This window comes from Nyctibius grandis, chromosome 3 (genome assembly GCF_013368605.1).
Source record: "Nyctibius grandis isolate bNycGra1 chromosome 3, bNycGra1.pri, whole genome shotgun sequence".
In the NCBI taxonomy this organism is placed as follows: Eukaryota; Metazoa; Chordata; class Aves; order Nyctibiiformes; family Nyctibiidae; genus Nyctibius; species Nyctibius grandis.
The window spans coordinates 38,086,653-38,102,914 of NC_090660.1; the positions used below are offsets into that span (position 1 = coordinate 38,086,653).

Consider the following 16,262-nt stretch of genomic DNA (forward strand, 5'->3'; position numbering starts at 1 on the left):
TAAGCTATTTGTAAGCATTGATAAGATCCTCTCTGACTTCTCTATCCTCTCTGACTTCTCTTCTCCAGACTAAACAGACCCACCTCCCTCAGCCTCTCCTCATAAAAGAGATGTTCCAGTCCTCTAATCATCTTTGTAGCCCTCCGCTGGACTCTCTCCCATAGTTCCTTATCTTTCTTGAGCTGGGGAGCCCAGAGCTGGATACAGTACTCCAGGTGTGGCCTCACTAGGGCAGTGTAGAGGGGGAGGACAACCTTCCTCGACCTGCTGGCCACACTCTTCCTAAAGCTCCCCAGGGTATCATTAGCCTTCCTGGCCACAACGGCACATTGCTGGCTCAAGGTGAACTTGTCCACCAGAACTCACAGGTCCTTCTCCGCAGAGCTGCTTTCCAGCAGGTAAACCCCCAACCGGTACTGGTTACAGTACCACGCACCACAGTGACAAACTCTAAATATGCATACAACATTAATTTTTCCCTTCTTTCATAGAAACCTCTCAGCTGTGATGTAGTAACAATACTATTGCATTAAAATTTGAGGAAAACAGTTTAAATCCAGAGTTTAAAGCTACATTTAGTAGCTGCACACTGTCACAGAGGTAGGTGAGTCCTATCAGCTTCCATTAATACATTGCTTCTCAAAATACATCTTGCCTTAAAGTTACTACGGATCAATAGAAACCATTTTCCTTTTGTGACATTAAAAAGGAACACGCATTTTAATACACAGTATTCTCCCCAGCTGAAAGTTTTAACGTTGCTCTGTTTTCTTTTTGACACTGAACAATCAACGACTTTGTAAATTATTTCTGAAGTTAATATTGTGTTAATCTGAAGTTACTCATTAAGAAATGCCTCTGTAAGATAAGAGTGAGGCCACACATAGAATGTAATGTATGAGAAAACAAATAATCAGTGCACAAAAATAAGTGCTTCAAGCCCTGGAAGCAAAACTAACAATAGTTAGACCACTGCAGGGGAGAACAAAGCTGGTCCTCAAGGAATACAGCAAAAATGCCTCAAGGCAAAAAGAAGAAACTGCCTTCAGACTAGCAATCTACAGTTCCTCTGAGGAAAAAAAAGATAGATGACTGCTAATGTTATTATGTTCTTGTGTTTACGCAAATGGAGTACTTCTTTCAACTGATGATACTGAGCTGATGATGTGGAACGTAAGTGAACTCTTAAGGGTTCAATAAGTCTTCCCCAAAAAAAAGGAAGAGTTTATAACAGGTAGCAAAGGGTTGCAGAAGCTACTAGGAAACAGGTTATTACAGACATGAACAGGCAAGCCTTAATAGCTTCTCTAATTTCACTGAGTACTCAACTACTGAAAATTGTTTAGGGATGAAGGGTTGGTTTGTTTTTAACTTGTCGTTTTGTACCATGGCATTTGCAGTTTAGCAATTTGTCAAAATAAAGCTTATGCAAACATAAAACTGTTTGAACTCATTTTAATATTATAACCGATGATGACTGTTTTATACTAAAACTGTTTGGTTTTTTTTGTTTGGCGTTTTTTTTTTTTTAAAAATCAAAATAGGCAATGAATTGTTTGCAGAAGTCCTTACCTCCGCTGTGGACTACGGTTCTGAGAGAACTCCGAATCACTGTCCTTTGATGTTGGAGAGCCCTTATACGTATAAAAAACATCCTCTGTTTCAGTAATATAACTAATCTCATTTGTAAGGTTATCTACAGATGAGTGTCGTGGTTTACGAATTTCATGACGTAGTCTAGGACTCCGCCTTAAAAATAAGGAACACAAACACAGGTTGGTAGATCAGAATAATTCATAAAACTTTATCAAAGTGAAATTTCTATCCTATTGCAATCTACATCTCAAAATCTTCATGACAGGCCTACAGATCTCACTTTAAACAATCAATTTTTAAACATTTTGTATGGTATACTAGGCAATCACACACTGCTAGGTTCAGTACACTGAACTGATTTGTTTTTTCCCCCCCTCTAAAATGCTACCTGTATTGTTAAAGTTCTAATCATAGGATAATTCAGGTTGGAAGGGACATGGAGGTCATCTAGTCCAACCTCCTGCTCAAAGCAGGGTCAACTGAGGTCATAGCAGGCTGCTAAAGGCTTTATCTAGTCAGATCTCAAAAACCTTGAAGGATGGAGACCACACAGCTTCTCTAAGCAACCACTGCTTGGCTGTCCTTGTGGTAAAGCAGTTTTTCATTATGTTATGATAAAGCCTCTCTTGTTTCAACATATACCTGTTGCCTCATCCTCCCACCACACAACACTGAAGAATCTGGCCTCATCCTCTAGCTAGCCTCCTCCTAAAGTACTGTCAAGCTGTTATTAGGCATACAGGAAACCCTTTCTTCTCTAGGCTGAACAAGTGCAGTTGTCTCAGCCTCTCCTCATAGGGTAAGTGCTTCAGCCTTCTGACTGCCTTGGTGGTTGGTGGCCTTTGCTGAACTCGCTCCAATTTGTCAGTGTCTTGTATTAGTGGATACAAAATCACCTGCAGCATTCTAGATAAGGTCTAATGAATGCTGAGCAAAAGAGGGATAATCACCTCCCTTGATCTACCATCTATGCTTCTGTTAATACTGCCACATTGCTGCTGGACTTCTTTGCTGCCAGGGCATACTAGATAGCTCATGTACAGCTTGCTGCCTACGAAGATTAGCGGTCCTTTTCCAGAAAGTTGCATCACAGACAATACTGTTGCACTGGGTTTTTCCTTCCCTGTGCACTTGTCTTTGTTGAACTTCATACAGTTCCTATAGGCTGGAGAAATGGGCCAATCAATGTCCTTTTGGATAGCAGCCCTGCCCCTAAGCTTACTGACTCATCCCTCCAGTTTGGTGTCATCTGCGAACTTTATGAGCAAGCACTCCGTTGCTTCCTCCAGGTCATGAAGATGTTAAGCAGGACAGGTCCCAAGACAGACTCCTCCAGTACTCCACTTGTTATTGGCCTCCAGGTAGAGTATGACCCATTAAAAACTCCCCTCTGAGTCCAGTCATCCAACCTTTTATTTTTTTTTTAAACCATCTTGTTGTCCGCCCTTCCAGAACATAATGTCTTAACTTGGGTATAATATTTTTGGCAGACAGTATCAAAAGCCTTGCTAAAGTTGAGGTAAGTGACACCCACTCTTCTCCTGTCATCATATGTATTCTCAGAATAACAATGTATAAATATACATATACACTACGCAGTTATTCTGCTAGAGTACATACAATTAGAAAAGGTAGGAGGCTGGAAGGTATGGGAAAGGCTAAAACCGGATTTACCAATTAGGGGTAACAGGAGGTGATCGAGAAGGAAGGCTTTTGGTCTCTAGATGCTCAACAGATAAAGATCGTCTCATAGATGGATTCCAAACCATCCCACCTATAACTTTTCTGCAGTACTGGCTGTTTACAGACCTGAAAAGAAATGAAAAACTGTATATGAATTATTTTGCATAGAAAACGTGAATTAAATAAAATATGCTTATGAAAGTCAATTTCATAATTCATGTGTTTTAAAGAGTCCCCTGTGCTAACCCCTCCTTACTTATGCATTTGCATTCTCACAGAGCCATTTGCTGTCCTTCACTTGTGGCCATAAAACTGTTTGTTAATCCCTGCTACAATGCTAATCACAAGGCTGGGTAAAAAAAACTTTTTCTGAGAGCTATTTTTAACCTGTGTTTAAGATGATGGAGGGGAAAACAGGAAATTTGGTATGTCCTATTGGCACTGAACCAAGCGCCTGCAAAACATGGTTCAAATACAGGCAAAAGATTCTAGATGTTCCCTGTTAAAACGCATGAAGGGGTAACAATTCACTAATGGCTTCACTGACAGGACTACTTTAACCATCTACCTGCTGCCCCAGCAAATAAGAACTACACCAGACCATTCTCTGTTTCCAGAAGGAAGCCACATTTGGACAATGTGTTTCTTATAGAAATAAACCAGTAGAGAAAGAGCTGACTTGCAAAGGGGATCTCTCCAAGTCTGGACTGCTTCTTGAGACAAGAACCTGACAAGATAAGGGTTGCATCAGAACCAGAACCTCAGCTAGGAAAACAGTAAAAATATCTTACTAGTGGAATTATACAGCACAAAGAAATTTTTAAAGTATATCAAAACTGAGATAAACTAACTTTTATGCATCTTTTTACACAGTATTCCACAAGACAAGCAGAGATATAAGCTGCTCATCCTCAAGTTTACAGGCCTAGGATTTCTCCTTGTGGAAAAGAAGCAATTTATGAGTTACAGAGAAACCACCTTTGGCTCACTAAGTCCTGAGCTGCACATAATGGGTGGCTGGGATAGTGGAGTATGTGAGGACTTTACTATAGAGCTGAAATGTCTCAAATTTACATGTTTATGCTGTGGATATTACTCATGCTAATATCAAACCTTAAGTATGCTCTGCATTGTACTGCTTTTTGTTTATACAAGTAAAAGAGAAAAAGCAACCCAAAACTTTTTTTATATTTTGAAGTATTTTATAAATCTTGTTCATGATTTTAAAGTAAATTAATTCCTTCATCTTCTAAACGTGTACTTTTAAAACTTCTCCCAGTTTAAAAAACAAAGAGGGAAAACTTAATATGAAGTGTCTGTATGTCAGAATCAGTTACCCATATGTGTTTTTAAGTTTAGTAAACACACAGTCCATGAATTCAGGAGAACCTTTTGTCTGTATTATGCATTTTATTTCTGTAAGCCTTCTGAATACCAGTGACAAGGCACCAACTACTCTGGTCTTCTACCAAAACAAAGAGTTCTTTCAAAGAAGCCTTACATGGGTGGAACATGAGAAGGAGAGTGGAAAAAGAGGATGTATTACAAAAAATGCATCTTGAAGAATTCCATATATTTTGCATTAATCAACTTTACTTTTTTTTTTTTTTTAACAAGTGCCTGTTCCTGCATTTTCCAATGCAGGTGACTTCTGAGGTGCAATGTAACTTGTGTGATGGAAGCCAGAACCTATTTAGAACCTGATCACAGAATCACTTTAACAATATATGCTCTAGATGTTTCTGTTAAGGTACATAACATAAACAATCTCCTGAACTCCAAGTAGCTGCTCTTCAGATGTCAAATACGAGGATATTTCTCAGCAAACACACTGAGAGGCTGCTAATGCCTTTCTGGAACGGGCTGCAATATCTTGGGGTGACAGTTCCTTGCTCCTATCTATTACCGAGGTTATCCTTTATGAAAAAAATAGGTACATTTTTCACTTTTCAGCAAGGATGAGAATGCACCTAGGAGAGGTTATTCAGCATTCAGTCCGGAAATGCTGAGTGAACTTACCTCTCAGAATTTGGGAGATGTGATTCAGCCTGCCCTTAGAATAAGGCTTACAGGCAATTTATACAACTCAGCAGCCTAATTTAAATGAAATTTAAGAATTTAAGAGAATCTAGAAGGGCACAGAGATATGTGAGTAAGAAACTGTATTGAAGGGTTGCAACAACTATTTGAACTAATGCAATAAACACTATGATATCTGCCTCACAGGAGCATAAAAGAACATAGTACAAGCAAGCTACAAATTCCAGAGGAAAACTTTTGATACTTAAGGTGGGAAAACCTGAACGTAACCCCCTTCAAAGCTGACAGAAGTTGGATGAAAAGAACTACTGAAGACAAGTCAATTTTAAAACCTACAGGGTTGTATGGTGTGGTTGGTGGGGTTTGTGTGTGTGTGTTTTTGTATGTTTTGCTGTTTTTTTTTTAACTCAGTGCAAAATTTTGCTCCCTTTCATAAGGGAGAATACAAAATCCCTTTTTTGGTTGCATAGCTTCCACATGTGCTCAAAGTCATCCTTGAAATGGAATGCGGAAGCCCGTGTTGTCTCTTACAACATTCCACAATCACAAACAAGTGGGAAAGTAAAAATTTTCAATATGTGACAGATGACTTTGGAAGTGACTTGTTCACACCTTTACTTAAATCTTTTGAGAAAATAATTTGTTGACTGACAGTGACCAAGTTGATAGGGACTACTGAAAGTCTTCCAAAACTACTGTTGCTTCCTACGCACTTTAACAGTCTCTCATAGTAAAGGTTGCTGAGTCATTTCTGCTTCACGTACTTCCTAAATTTCACCCTTGTTGCTGGCATAAATGAGGCCAAAGAATGCATTAGTATAGAGGATGTCATTAAGCTGATGGAAGATATCACAATGAACAGTTCTCCCTAGAGATTCCTTAAGAGCCTAAATAAGCAATTCACCAGAGATAATGCCTGAGAACATGAAATTACTTGAAAAGAAGTCTTTCTTAGTTACTAAATTCAACAATGAGAACTATCCTGAATGCTACAGGCTATTAAGAGACTGTAACAGTAAATTTGTCAAAAATCAAACGTTTGGTAAAAATTGGAATGATACTAAACTGCTACTCTTTGGAACTCACACTGTTTTCTTTCTTAACATTACAAGGGCTGTGCAATGCCTGTGCGTGCACGTGTACATACAAGCATAAGGATTTTGAATCTGTTTGCAAATTTGAGAGAAATAAGGACTCCAGGACATGACAGTCCTACAAGCTTTGAGAAAGTCACCTCCTCAAAACCCTCACTATATGAAGAACAAGTTCATACCACCCCATAGAGGAGCTAATTCTAAAAATACGGATCTGTAAAAAGTTAGAAAACTACATTACTGTTCTTACAACTACTTGTTTTCACTTGCTTCAGCTACGGCCTAGTACCAGGTGAAAATATGGAATTCCGCTCCAGCAGAAAAACATGTTTTATCAGCGTTCTCACTGTTGGACAGCCTTCATGGGTTAACTTTCTTCATTTACAAGCAATGCTAGTCTGCTTAGTATGAATTTCTGCAGTTTCTAAAGAGATATGACAGTATGAAAAGCCAGCCAGCCACCAAAGTCTGGGAAGCTTTCTGAAGAATGATGACATCCTTCAAAAGTTGAAGCTTATCCAAACAGAAAAAAGAGAAACAGTCTGACAAACTAAATGTAAAGTCCAGTTAAACCGTTAAGGGAACACATTGCAAAAACCCCACAAACACCACCCACAAAGAAAACAAAACAATAAAATACTTCTCCAAAAATCATCAGAACAAATAGGCTTCCAGAGAGTCTACAGAGACTACAGATGACCGAAGGACCGCAGAACCCTCCAAAACTTCCCATTCAGAGAAGATAATGACATAAGACTTTCTTTTTCACTCACTATTAACATGAAAGATTTTTGATATGTTTCATGACATAATTTTTTTCGGGGGGTGGGTGGGTCGGACAGGGACGAGACATGGATCAGACTATGATGACACACCACTTGACACATTTGTAGCTGCATTGCTGATAAATGAAACAATAGAACAAATCAACACAATGAAAGAAATCACCCGGACTGATACTTATCAAAAAAATCTAAAATCCTCCTAGATGAAACAGCAGAACTACTTGAGCATAACCTCTCACTTCAAACTAGTCATTTAATCTATTCAGGATTTCAAAAAGGCATTTGGGCATTTGAGAAGGTCTCTCAAACCCGTAAGGAAACTGAGGAGCTACGGAATATGGTCCTTACTTGGAGGAATGACTTGTTTACTTGTGATGTAAAAGAGAGAATAGGAAAAAAATGTTTTAGATCTATAGTGAAAAAAGATTAGCAGTGAAGTCTTAGAGGGATATCTGTCAGGGGCTCTTCTGTTCAACATATTCACTAGTGATGTAGAGAAAAGAGTGAACAAAGTTTGTTGAAGCTACTAATCACACAGGATAGCAAAAATAAAGATCAATTGTGAAAAAATGCAGAAGGACATTACAACATCAAGGGACTAGACAATAAACTGGCAGATGAAGTTTAATGAAGTTAGGGTCCAGCTGGTGCATATGGGAAGGAACAATCCCAACTTCATATAGCAAAATGACAGGCTCTGAAGTATTACTTTCAGGGAACTAGATCTTAGATACAACTATGAAACTAGCAGCTCCATGACTAGCCAAGCCCAACGAGGCAAATAAAAATTAGAAGTGTCACAAAAGTGGTATCTTGAATACTTGGATGGGACAAAGTTTTTCATCTTGATGTTAGTAATAATCACAGAATCACAGAATCACAGAATGTTAGGGATTGGAAGGGACCTCGAAAGATCATCTAGTCCAATCCCCCTGCCGGGGCAGGATTGCCTAGACCATATCACACAGGAACGCGTCCAGGCGGGTTTTGAATGTCTCCAGAGAAGGAGACTCCACAACCTCTCTGGGCAGCCTGTTCCAGTGTTCGGTCACCCTCACCGCAAAGAAGTTTTTCCTCATATTTAAGTGGAACCTCCTGTGCTCCAGCTTGCACCCATTGCCCCTTGTCCTGTCAAGGGATGTCACTGAGAAGAGCCTGGCTCCATCCTCATGACACTTGCCCTTTACATATTTAAAAACATCAATGAGGTCACCCCTCAGTCTCCTCTTCTCTAAGCTAAAGAGACCCAGCTCCCTCAGCCTCTCCTCATAAGGGAGATGTTCCACCCCCTTAATCATCTTCGTGGCTCTGCGCTGGACTCTCTCTAGCAGTTCACCGTCCTTCTTGAACTGAGGGGCCCAGAACTGGACACAATATTCCAGATGCGGCCTCACCAGGGCAGAGTAGAGGGGGAGGAGAACCTCTCTTGACCTGCTAACCACACCCCTTCTAATACACCCCAGGATGCCATTGGCCTTCTTGGCCACAACGGCACACTGCTGGCTCATGGTCATCCTGTTGTCCACTAGGACCCCCAGGTCCCTTTCCCCTACGCTGCTCTCCAACAGCTCTGCCCCCAACTTGTACTGGTACATGGGGTTGTTCTTGCCCAGGTGCAGGACTCTACACTTGCCCTTGTTATATTTCATTAAATTTCTCCCCGCCCAACTCTCCAGCCTGAGGTCTCTCTGAATGCCTGCGCAGCCTTCCGGCACATCAGCCACTCCTCCCAGTTTGGTGTCATCAGCGAACTTGCCGACAGTGCGCTCTATTCCCTCATCCAAGTCATTAATGAATATATTGAATAGTACTGGTCCCAGTACCGACCCTTGAGGGACTCCGCTAGACACAGACCTCCAACTGGACTCTGTCCCATTGACCACCACTCTCTGGCTTCTTTCCTTCAGCCAGTTCACAATCCACCTCACTATCCAATCATCCAGACCACACTTCCTCAGTTTAGCTGCGAGGATGCTGTGGGAGACCGTGTCAAACGCTTTACTGAAATTGAGACAGACCACATCCACAGCTTTACCATCATCTATCCACCGGGTTACATCCTCATAAAAGGCTATCAAGTTGGTTAAGCATGACTTCCCGTTGGTGAAGCCATGCTGAGTGCCCCTAATGATCCCCCTATCCTTGATGTGCCTAGAGACAGCACCAAGAACAAGTTGTTCCATCACCTTTCCGGGGATGGAGGTGAGGCTGACCGGTCTATAGTTACCCAGGTCCTCCTTCTTGCCCTTTTTGAAGACTGGAGTGACATTCGCTTTCCTCCAGTCCTCAGGCACCTCTCCCGTTGCCCATGACTTAGCAAAGATGATGGAGAGTGGCCTAGCAATGACTTTCGCCAGCTCCCTCAGCACCCGCGGGTGCATCCCATCAGGGCCCATGGACTTATGGACGTCCAGATTGCTTAATTGGTCCCTGACCCAGCCCTCATCTACCAAGACAGGTTCCTCCTCTATCCCGACTTCTTCTGAGGCCTCAGGGGTCTGGGGCTCCTCAGGACAGCCTCCAACAGTATAGACAGAGGCAAAGAAGGCATTCAGTAACTCCGCCTTCTTTTTATCCTCTGTCTCCAGGGCCCCCACCTCATTCATCAGTGGGCCTATATTGCCTCTAGTGTTGGCTTTACCTGCAATGTATTTGAAGAAGCCCTTTCTGTTGTCCTTGACCTCTCTTACAAGGTTTAATTCCAAGGAGGCCTTAGCTTTCCTAGTTGCCTCCCTATATCCTCTGACAACAGACTTATATTCCTCCCAAGTGGCCAGCCCCTTCTTCCATGATCTGTACACCCTCTTCTTCCACTTGAGTTTGCCCAGCAGTTCCCTGTTTAACCATGCAGGTCTCCTGGTACCCTTCCTTGACTTCCTACCTGCTGGGATGTTCTGATCTTGAGCTCGGAAGAAGCAGTCCTTGAATGCTAACCAACTCTCTTGGGCCCCCTTACCTTCTAGTACCCTGTCCCATGGGATTTCCCCTAGCAATTGCTTGAAAAGGCCAAAGTTGGCCCTCCTGAAGTTCAGGGTTGTGATTCTGCTAGCTATTCTGTTCCTGCCACATGAGATCCTGAACTCTACCATCTCATGGTCACTACAACCAAGGCTGCCCTCAACCTTCACCTCTTCAACCAGACCCTCCTTGTTAGTGAGGATAAGATCCAGCAGCGCTCCTCTCCTAGTTGGCTCATCCACCATTTGCATCAGAAAGTTATCATCAATGCACTGGAGGAACCTCCTGGACTGAGGATGGCTGGCTGAGTAGGCCTCCCAGCAAATATCAGGGTAGTTGAAATCCCCCATGACAGCCAGGCCCTGTAATTGCGAGACTGCTCTCAGCTGCCTGTAGAAGGCCTCATCACCCTCCTCATCCTGATCCGGTGGCCTGTAATAGACACCCACAACAGTATCACCCCTGCCAGCCTGCCCCTTAATTCGCACCCACAAACTCTCAACTCGCTCCTGATCCGCCTCTGGACAGAACTCAATACATTCTAGCTGCTCACTCACATAAAGAGCAACTCCACCACCTCTCCTTAGTGGCCTGTCTTTCCTGAACAGGACATAGCCATCCATGACCACATTCCAGTCATGCAAGGCGTATGACGCACTCCAGAAATTGCCCTAACAAATTGAACAGAATGTGTATATGACACTAAGGGGGAAACAGTTCAAAACAAATCTGTTCTGGAAATTTTCTTTTTGGATCATTAGCTACATGACATTTTTACTTCCTAGTGTTTTTATAGCTCAAACTGAAACAGCAAGTTGAAACAATATAAGTAAGACATACTTATATTCAAATATCTTTTTATGAAAATATAAGAAAAGTTCTATTGTAATACTGCCACATTGCAGAAACTGAAACCACAGCTATATAACTTGTCAATTGTTTCACATACAGACTGGGACACAGCTGTGGGCAGAACTGAACTCTGCCACTCCAATCTGAGCTATCACTGACACAAATCCTCCCGTTCCTATCACAAAGCAAAACATGTTTTCACACAATACTTACTTTGCTGGATTTCTAGAACCCAGGGTCCAATAATGTGACAATATCTTTTTTTCATGAGGTAGTGACTTCTTTGCCTGAAAAAATGTGTGATGCTCTACACAGGATTTCCATAGATTTTTGCATGCTCTGTAATTTAGCATGTTGAAGGCAACAATATGCTCTCTGGATTCATTCTGTAACAGTAGGAAATACCATGTTTCAATATACACAAGCAGATCAGACATAGTAAACAAGATCATAAAACAACAATAAAACTACTTCTAGCTTAAACAGGAAAAAAGCATTTAGGAAAACAAAAAATCAGCTTATAGTAGTTTGAGCTGGTGATGGCCAAAAAAGCCCTGTGACTATACGAAATTCTAAACTGCAAAATGGACACTTTAAAAGTTTAAGCAAAACTGAAAAATTATTAAGTTTTCCCATTCCTAGTCCTTACAGTGTTAATGAAATATTTAAGTCTACAGTGGTAAAGACTTAGTATATACAAGTGTAATATTAAACAACTAAATATAGTTTCAGGTTTCCAGTCAGATTGTGACCTCCTATGACAAACAAAACTGTTTTAGAAGTTCCACTAAGGGTGCAAAAAACCCTCAATCTTTGAATTCAAGCTCTTAACATAAGGCTTCAATTCAATAATGTTCTTTCAAGAGCCACAGTATGCAAAAAGCATCTGCTTGATAGTCTTTTAGAAGATACTAAAGATGTTACCGGTGATCCATCTTGGGGGAAAGAAAGAAGATGTGATGGGACTGGAGCTGCTGCTACTGCTGTTCAAATCCAGTTCTGCTTTCTGGATGATAACGTGAGGCCACAAAAAGAAGATCAAAAGCAAGCAGAACACAAAGCTTTTGTGTCTTGGTGCAAGCTCTTACTTGCAACTTCAGTGCCAAAGTGCCAGTGAAACACAGGTGTAACACAATTGTGCCACCCGTGTTTATGCCCTCGCCAACTGAAGCACTTGTTGAGCTATTTCGGATCCCAGTGCTCAAGACTGTTTTGCAAAAGATATAGCTTTAGTTAGTTAATATAGTTATTGATGCAAAGAAAGTGGAATGAAAAGTAAAGCAAAGAGGAGAAAGGAAGATAACATGAGACCTGAGTTAATTTCTGTCACAGCTCAGCACTTCAGTAAAAAAAAAAAAAAAAAGAAGTTTTCGATTTCATCACTCATCTTTTCCAGCTGCTCTGAATTATGACTGAATTTTGACGTCAGCATATAATTAGGCAGGCAACCATCTCAGTAAAGCTCTCTTTCTAGCTCATACTTTGGAGAAAGTCAGGTTGCAAAGCCTTTTTATTAAAGGACTCAGAAAGACCTAATAAGGCACTTTCTCATACAGTCCAGTAAGAAACAGAGGTCCCACCTCGATAACACCTTGATTTCTAGTTGCCATTGTCTTTTTGTTTGTTCACAGCAACAATCCTACTGGGAAGTAACTACAGTCCATTTTGGCTGGAATAATCAACCTGTTTTTCTTTTATTCTTTTTATTTCTAGGCAACACTTTACAAATGCCATGTATCAGAGATCAATGCCATGTTCTGCAAGTCACTTTATGACTAGTTCAGAGAATCTGAAGGGCAAGTGTAGAGTCCTGCATCTGGGCAAGAACAACCCCATGTACCAGTACAAGTTGGGGACAGAGCTGTTGGAGACCAGCGTAGGGGAAAGGGACCTGGGGGTCCTAGTGGACAACAGGATGACCATGAGCCAGCAGTGTGCCCTTGTGGCCAAGAAGGCCAATGGCATCCTGGGGTGTATTAGAAGGGGTGTGGTCAGCAGGTCGAGAGAGGTTCTCCTCCCCCTCTACTCTGCCCTGGTGAGGCCGCATCTGGAGTATTGTGTCCAGTTCTGGGCCCCTCAGTTCAAGAAGGACAGGGAACTGCTAGAGAGAGTCCAGCGCAGAGCCACAAAGATGATTAAGGGGGTGGAACATCTCCCTTATGAGGAGAGGCTGAGGGAGCTGGGTCTCTTTAGCTTGGAGAAGAGGAGACTGAGGGGTGACCTCATTAATGTTTATAAATATGTAAAGGGCAAGTGTCATGAGGATGGAGCCAGGCTCTTCTCAGTGACATCCCTTGACAGGACAAGGGGCAATGGGTGCAAGCTGGAGCACAGGAGGTTCCACTTAAATTTGAGGAAAAACTTCTTTACTGTAAGGGTGACTGAACACTGGAACAGGCTGCCCAGAGAGGTTGTGGAGTCTCCTTCTCTGGAGACATTCAAAACCCGCCTGGACGCGTTCCTGTGTGATATGGTCTAGGCAATCCTGCCCCGGCAGGGGGATTGGACTAGATGATCTTTCGAGGTCCCTTCCAATCCCTAACATTCTGTGATTCTGTGATTCTGTAATCTATGACTGAACTCACTATTTTAGAAAACCAATGAGAATCTCAAGAGAAAGATAAGAAGGATTTGCCCCTTGATTTTTACATAGGCACTGCAAAACATTTAACTGATTGCAATCTTTCAGGCATGTTTTCCCTATATCTATTAAAACATTTTAATTTTTTTTTTTAAGAAGTAGGGTTTGTTATTTGAGCATCATACGTACTGGAATCAATTCATCTCTGTCATTTTGCCACAGTTGCTTCTAATTAGCTTATATAAAATAAAGTATGCAAGCATAGTGAAATTTTAACTCTGAATTTCTTGCAATATAAAAAGCATACATCACTTAAAGGCTGAACGACAAATGACATTTCTTACATACCCTCTGCTGACTGAATACCACTTGAAGCGTTTTACAATACTCCAGAAGACAAATTAAAGGAAGTGTATAGTTATTTTTGTTGGCCTGGAGTATGGTTGGATTCTGTGATCTTAAAGGTCTTTTCCAACCTAAATGATTCTATGATTCTATGAAATGATTTTATACCGGTCTTTCAATTGCCATAAAAATTAGTTTATCCAAATGTCTCAATTATACTGAAAAGCCATAGTGTAAAAGACAAGGAATTAAGTACATCTAATATTCTGCTTTTAAATTTAGGTTTGAAAACAGTAATGAATCATGTTGTCTAAGCCACAAGTGCGTTCTTCTCAACCGCCACAGAACCTTCTTAACAACTTCTAAGTGGGCGAAAAGTATAAATATGGACTTATACTAGGATAAATATTTTCAGAAGTTTCAGAAAAACGTAGTCAATTTTTAAATTAACAAAATCTTTTGTTAACAAAACCATGCGGCTCACTAACAGGCCACCTTGCAAGCTGTGCTATTAAATCTATGCACCGTTTTAAAGTAAAGAGTGTTCTAGCAGGATCCAAGGATCTAGTGTCTATCATACTTCTCAACTCAAGTTCCAAAAGATTGGTATTTTAATAGTTATCAAGAAATGAGGATTAGAGAAATTCGTGGCCATTAAGGTAAAGGGAACAATTCTCAATGGCCAACGTGAGTCTCTTGCTATTTCAGCATCAGGGAAGAACTTTGATCAGATGTATGCCTATTTCTTTCACAGAGAATTCAAAAAATACCTACAGCATAGCAAGTAAAAATATATTTTAATATGCAGAAAATGAAGATATTTTTAAGCATTAGATAAGCACATTGGATATAAAGTTTAATCTCTGGAAGCTTTAAAATGTTGCCTGTGAACCAGCATGGTTCCTATTCCTACCTTAAATCTTGCACTCTTCATTAAGTCTACATATCATGAGCTTTTATAGCATCAGACATTCATTGATTGATCAGTCTTGCCCCTCAGTCCTCATGTAGCTCTTCAGTAGAAATAAATATTGCATACTTCTATCAAGTATCTGATCAACAGACTGAAGCAGTGGGAGGGTAAAAGGGGAGGTGAGTAGCAGGGAGAGAGTGAGATGGTAAGCTGAGTCTTCAGAACAGGGGCAATATGGAAAGAAAAAAGGAGTAAGAGAAATAAGGAGAACATATCAGTGAAATGTGGCACATCCCAGATGACTGCAAATTCATAGCCTTTGGGAACTTTCTGTAGATTTTGCAAAGAAATCTACATATGACATACAAAACCCTGAAATCTTATAGCACTGTCACCATCTTTAGTAAAACCCTGCCAATGAATATGTAGTATCTGCTCTGCTTTCCCCACATTCTTCCCTCTTCCTCACTTTCAGCCTCATTTACCTATATCCTCCTGCGCTTCCCAGTAAAAATCTCATCAAAATCAGAAGACTGATGCCACCTCAATCACCTCACAAACACCTCAAGCAACCCACTGTTCTGGAAAAAAACCCTAGTAGTCCAGCTGCCCCACTGCACTGTGGCAGCAAGCTTTTCCAAGCAATACCACTAAAGTACTGTGGGCATGCAGATTTGCTGCCCTAAGTTTCAAGCAAAGGCAGCTAATTGACAAGGATGAATATATCTAGAGACTTAATAGCAAACCTGGTCTGCTTTTTCATATCTACTAAGAGTAAAAAGGTCATGTGGCTGGCCTTATTTTACCTACAGTTCTGTAGCTCTCTAAGCACGATACCGTGTACATTCCTGTATCTCAGTGGGTTACGAAATAAAGAACTATGATCACTTAAGAGGAGATTATTTAAAAGAATCAAGGGCCTTGAAATGTCATCATTTAACAAAAGCTTAACTGAACAAATTTTAAGAATGCTGCCCTTTTCAAAGGTGACACAGGTCTCCAGAAAGAGAAATTCAACTTTGAAAGCAGTACGGTGTTTATGCAATGAATACACATATTTTACATGATTTTTGAGTCCGGCAGCTGTTACATATTGACACTTTATTCCTCCGTATTCCAAAAAACCTGTAAGTAACTCTCAGGGTTCTGTTCCTACATTTATTCTCACAGACACATTTGGAAATTACTGTCAATTGCCAATAGTTGTATACTTGAAGATACTTCGAATTTAATAAGATTCCTTACCAGTGAATTTTTAATCCTCAAACCTACTAGAAGAAGGTAATACTTGTGTCATACAATTACACTGAGCGTAATAGAAATACAATTACACTCACAAGCTAGTAGAATGGTTTGCCAACCACTCATTTCTTCATACAGTGAAATATATTTGAACAGACTGAGACAAGTTTACA

General features: G+C 40.8%; 1 protein-coding gene across 2 annotated transcripts in view; it reads right to left on the reverse strand.

Moving 5' to 3' along the window:
* Nucleotides 1-16,262, reverse strand: part of PTPN3 (protein tyrosine phosphatase non-receptor type 3) — a 103,863-nt gene that overhangs the window by 43,443 nt on the left and 44,158 nt on the right. The window contains exons 11-13 of one of the 2 annotated variants that reach the window (XM_068395956.1): nt 11,222-11,394; nt 3,271-3,405; nt 1,573-1,749 (exon numbers count right to left, since the gene is read on the reverse strand). In XM_068395956.1, coding sequence (XP_068252057.1) covers nt 1,573-1,749; nt 3,271-3,405; nt 11,222-11,394 — 485 coding nt within the window. Of the gene's footprint in view, nt 1-1,572; nt 1,750-3,270; nt 3,406-11,221; nt 11,395-16,262 lie in introns of those variants that run through there. The other variant, XM_068395955.1, reaches the window with a different exon arrangement.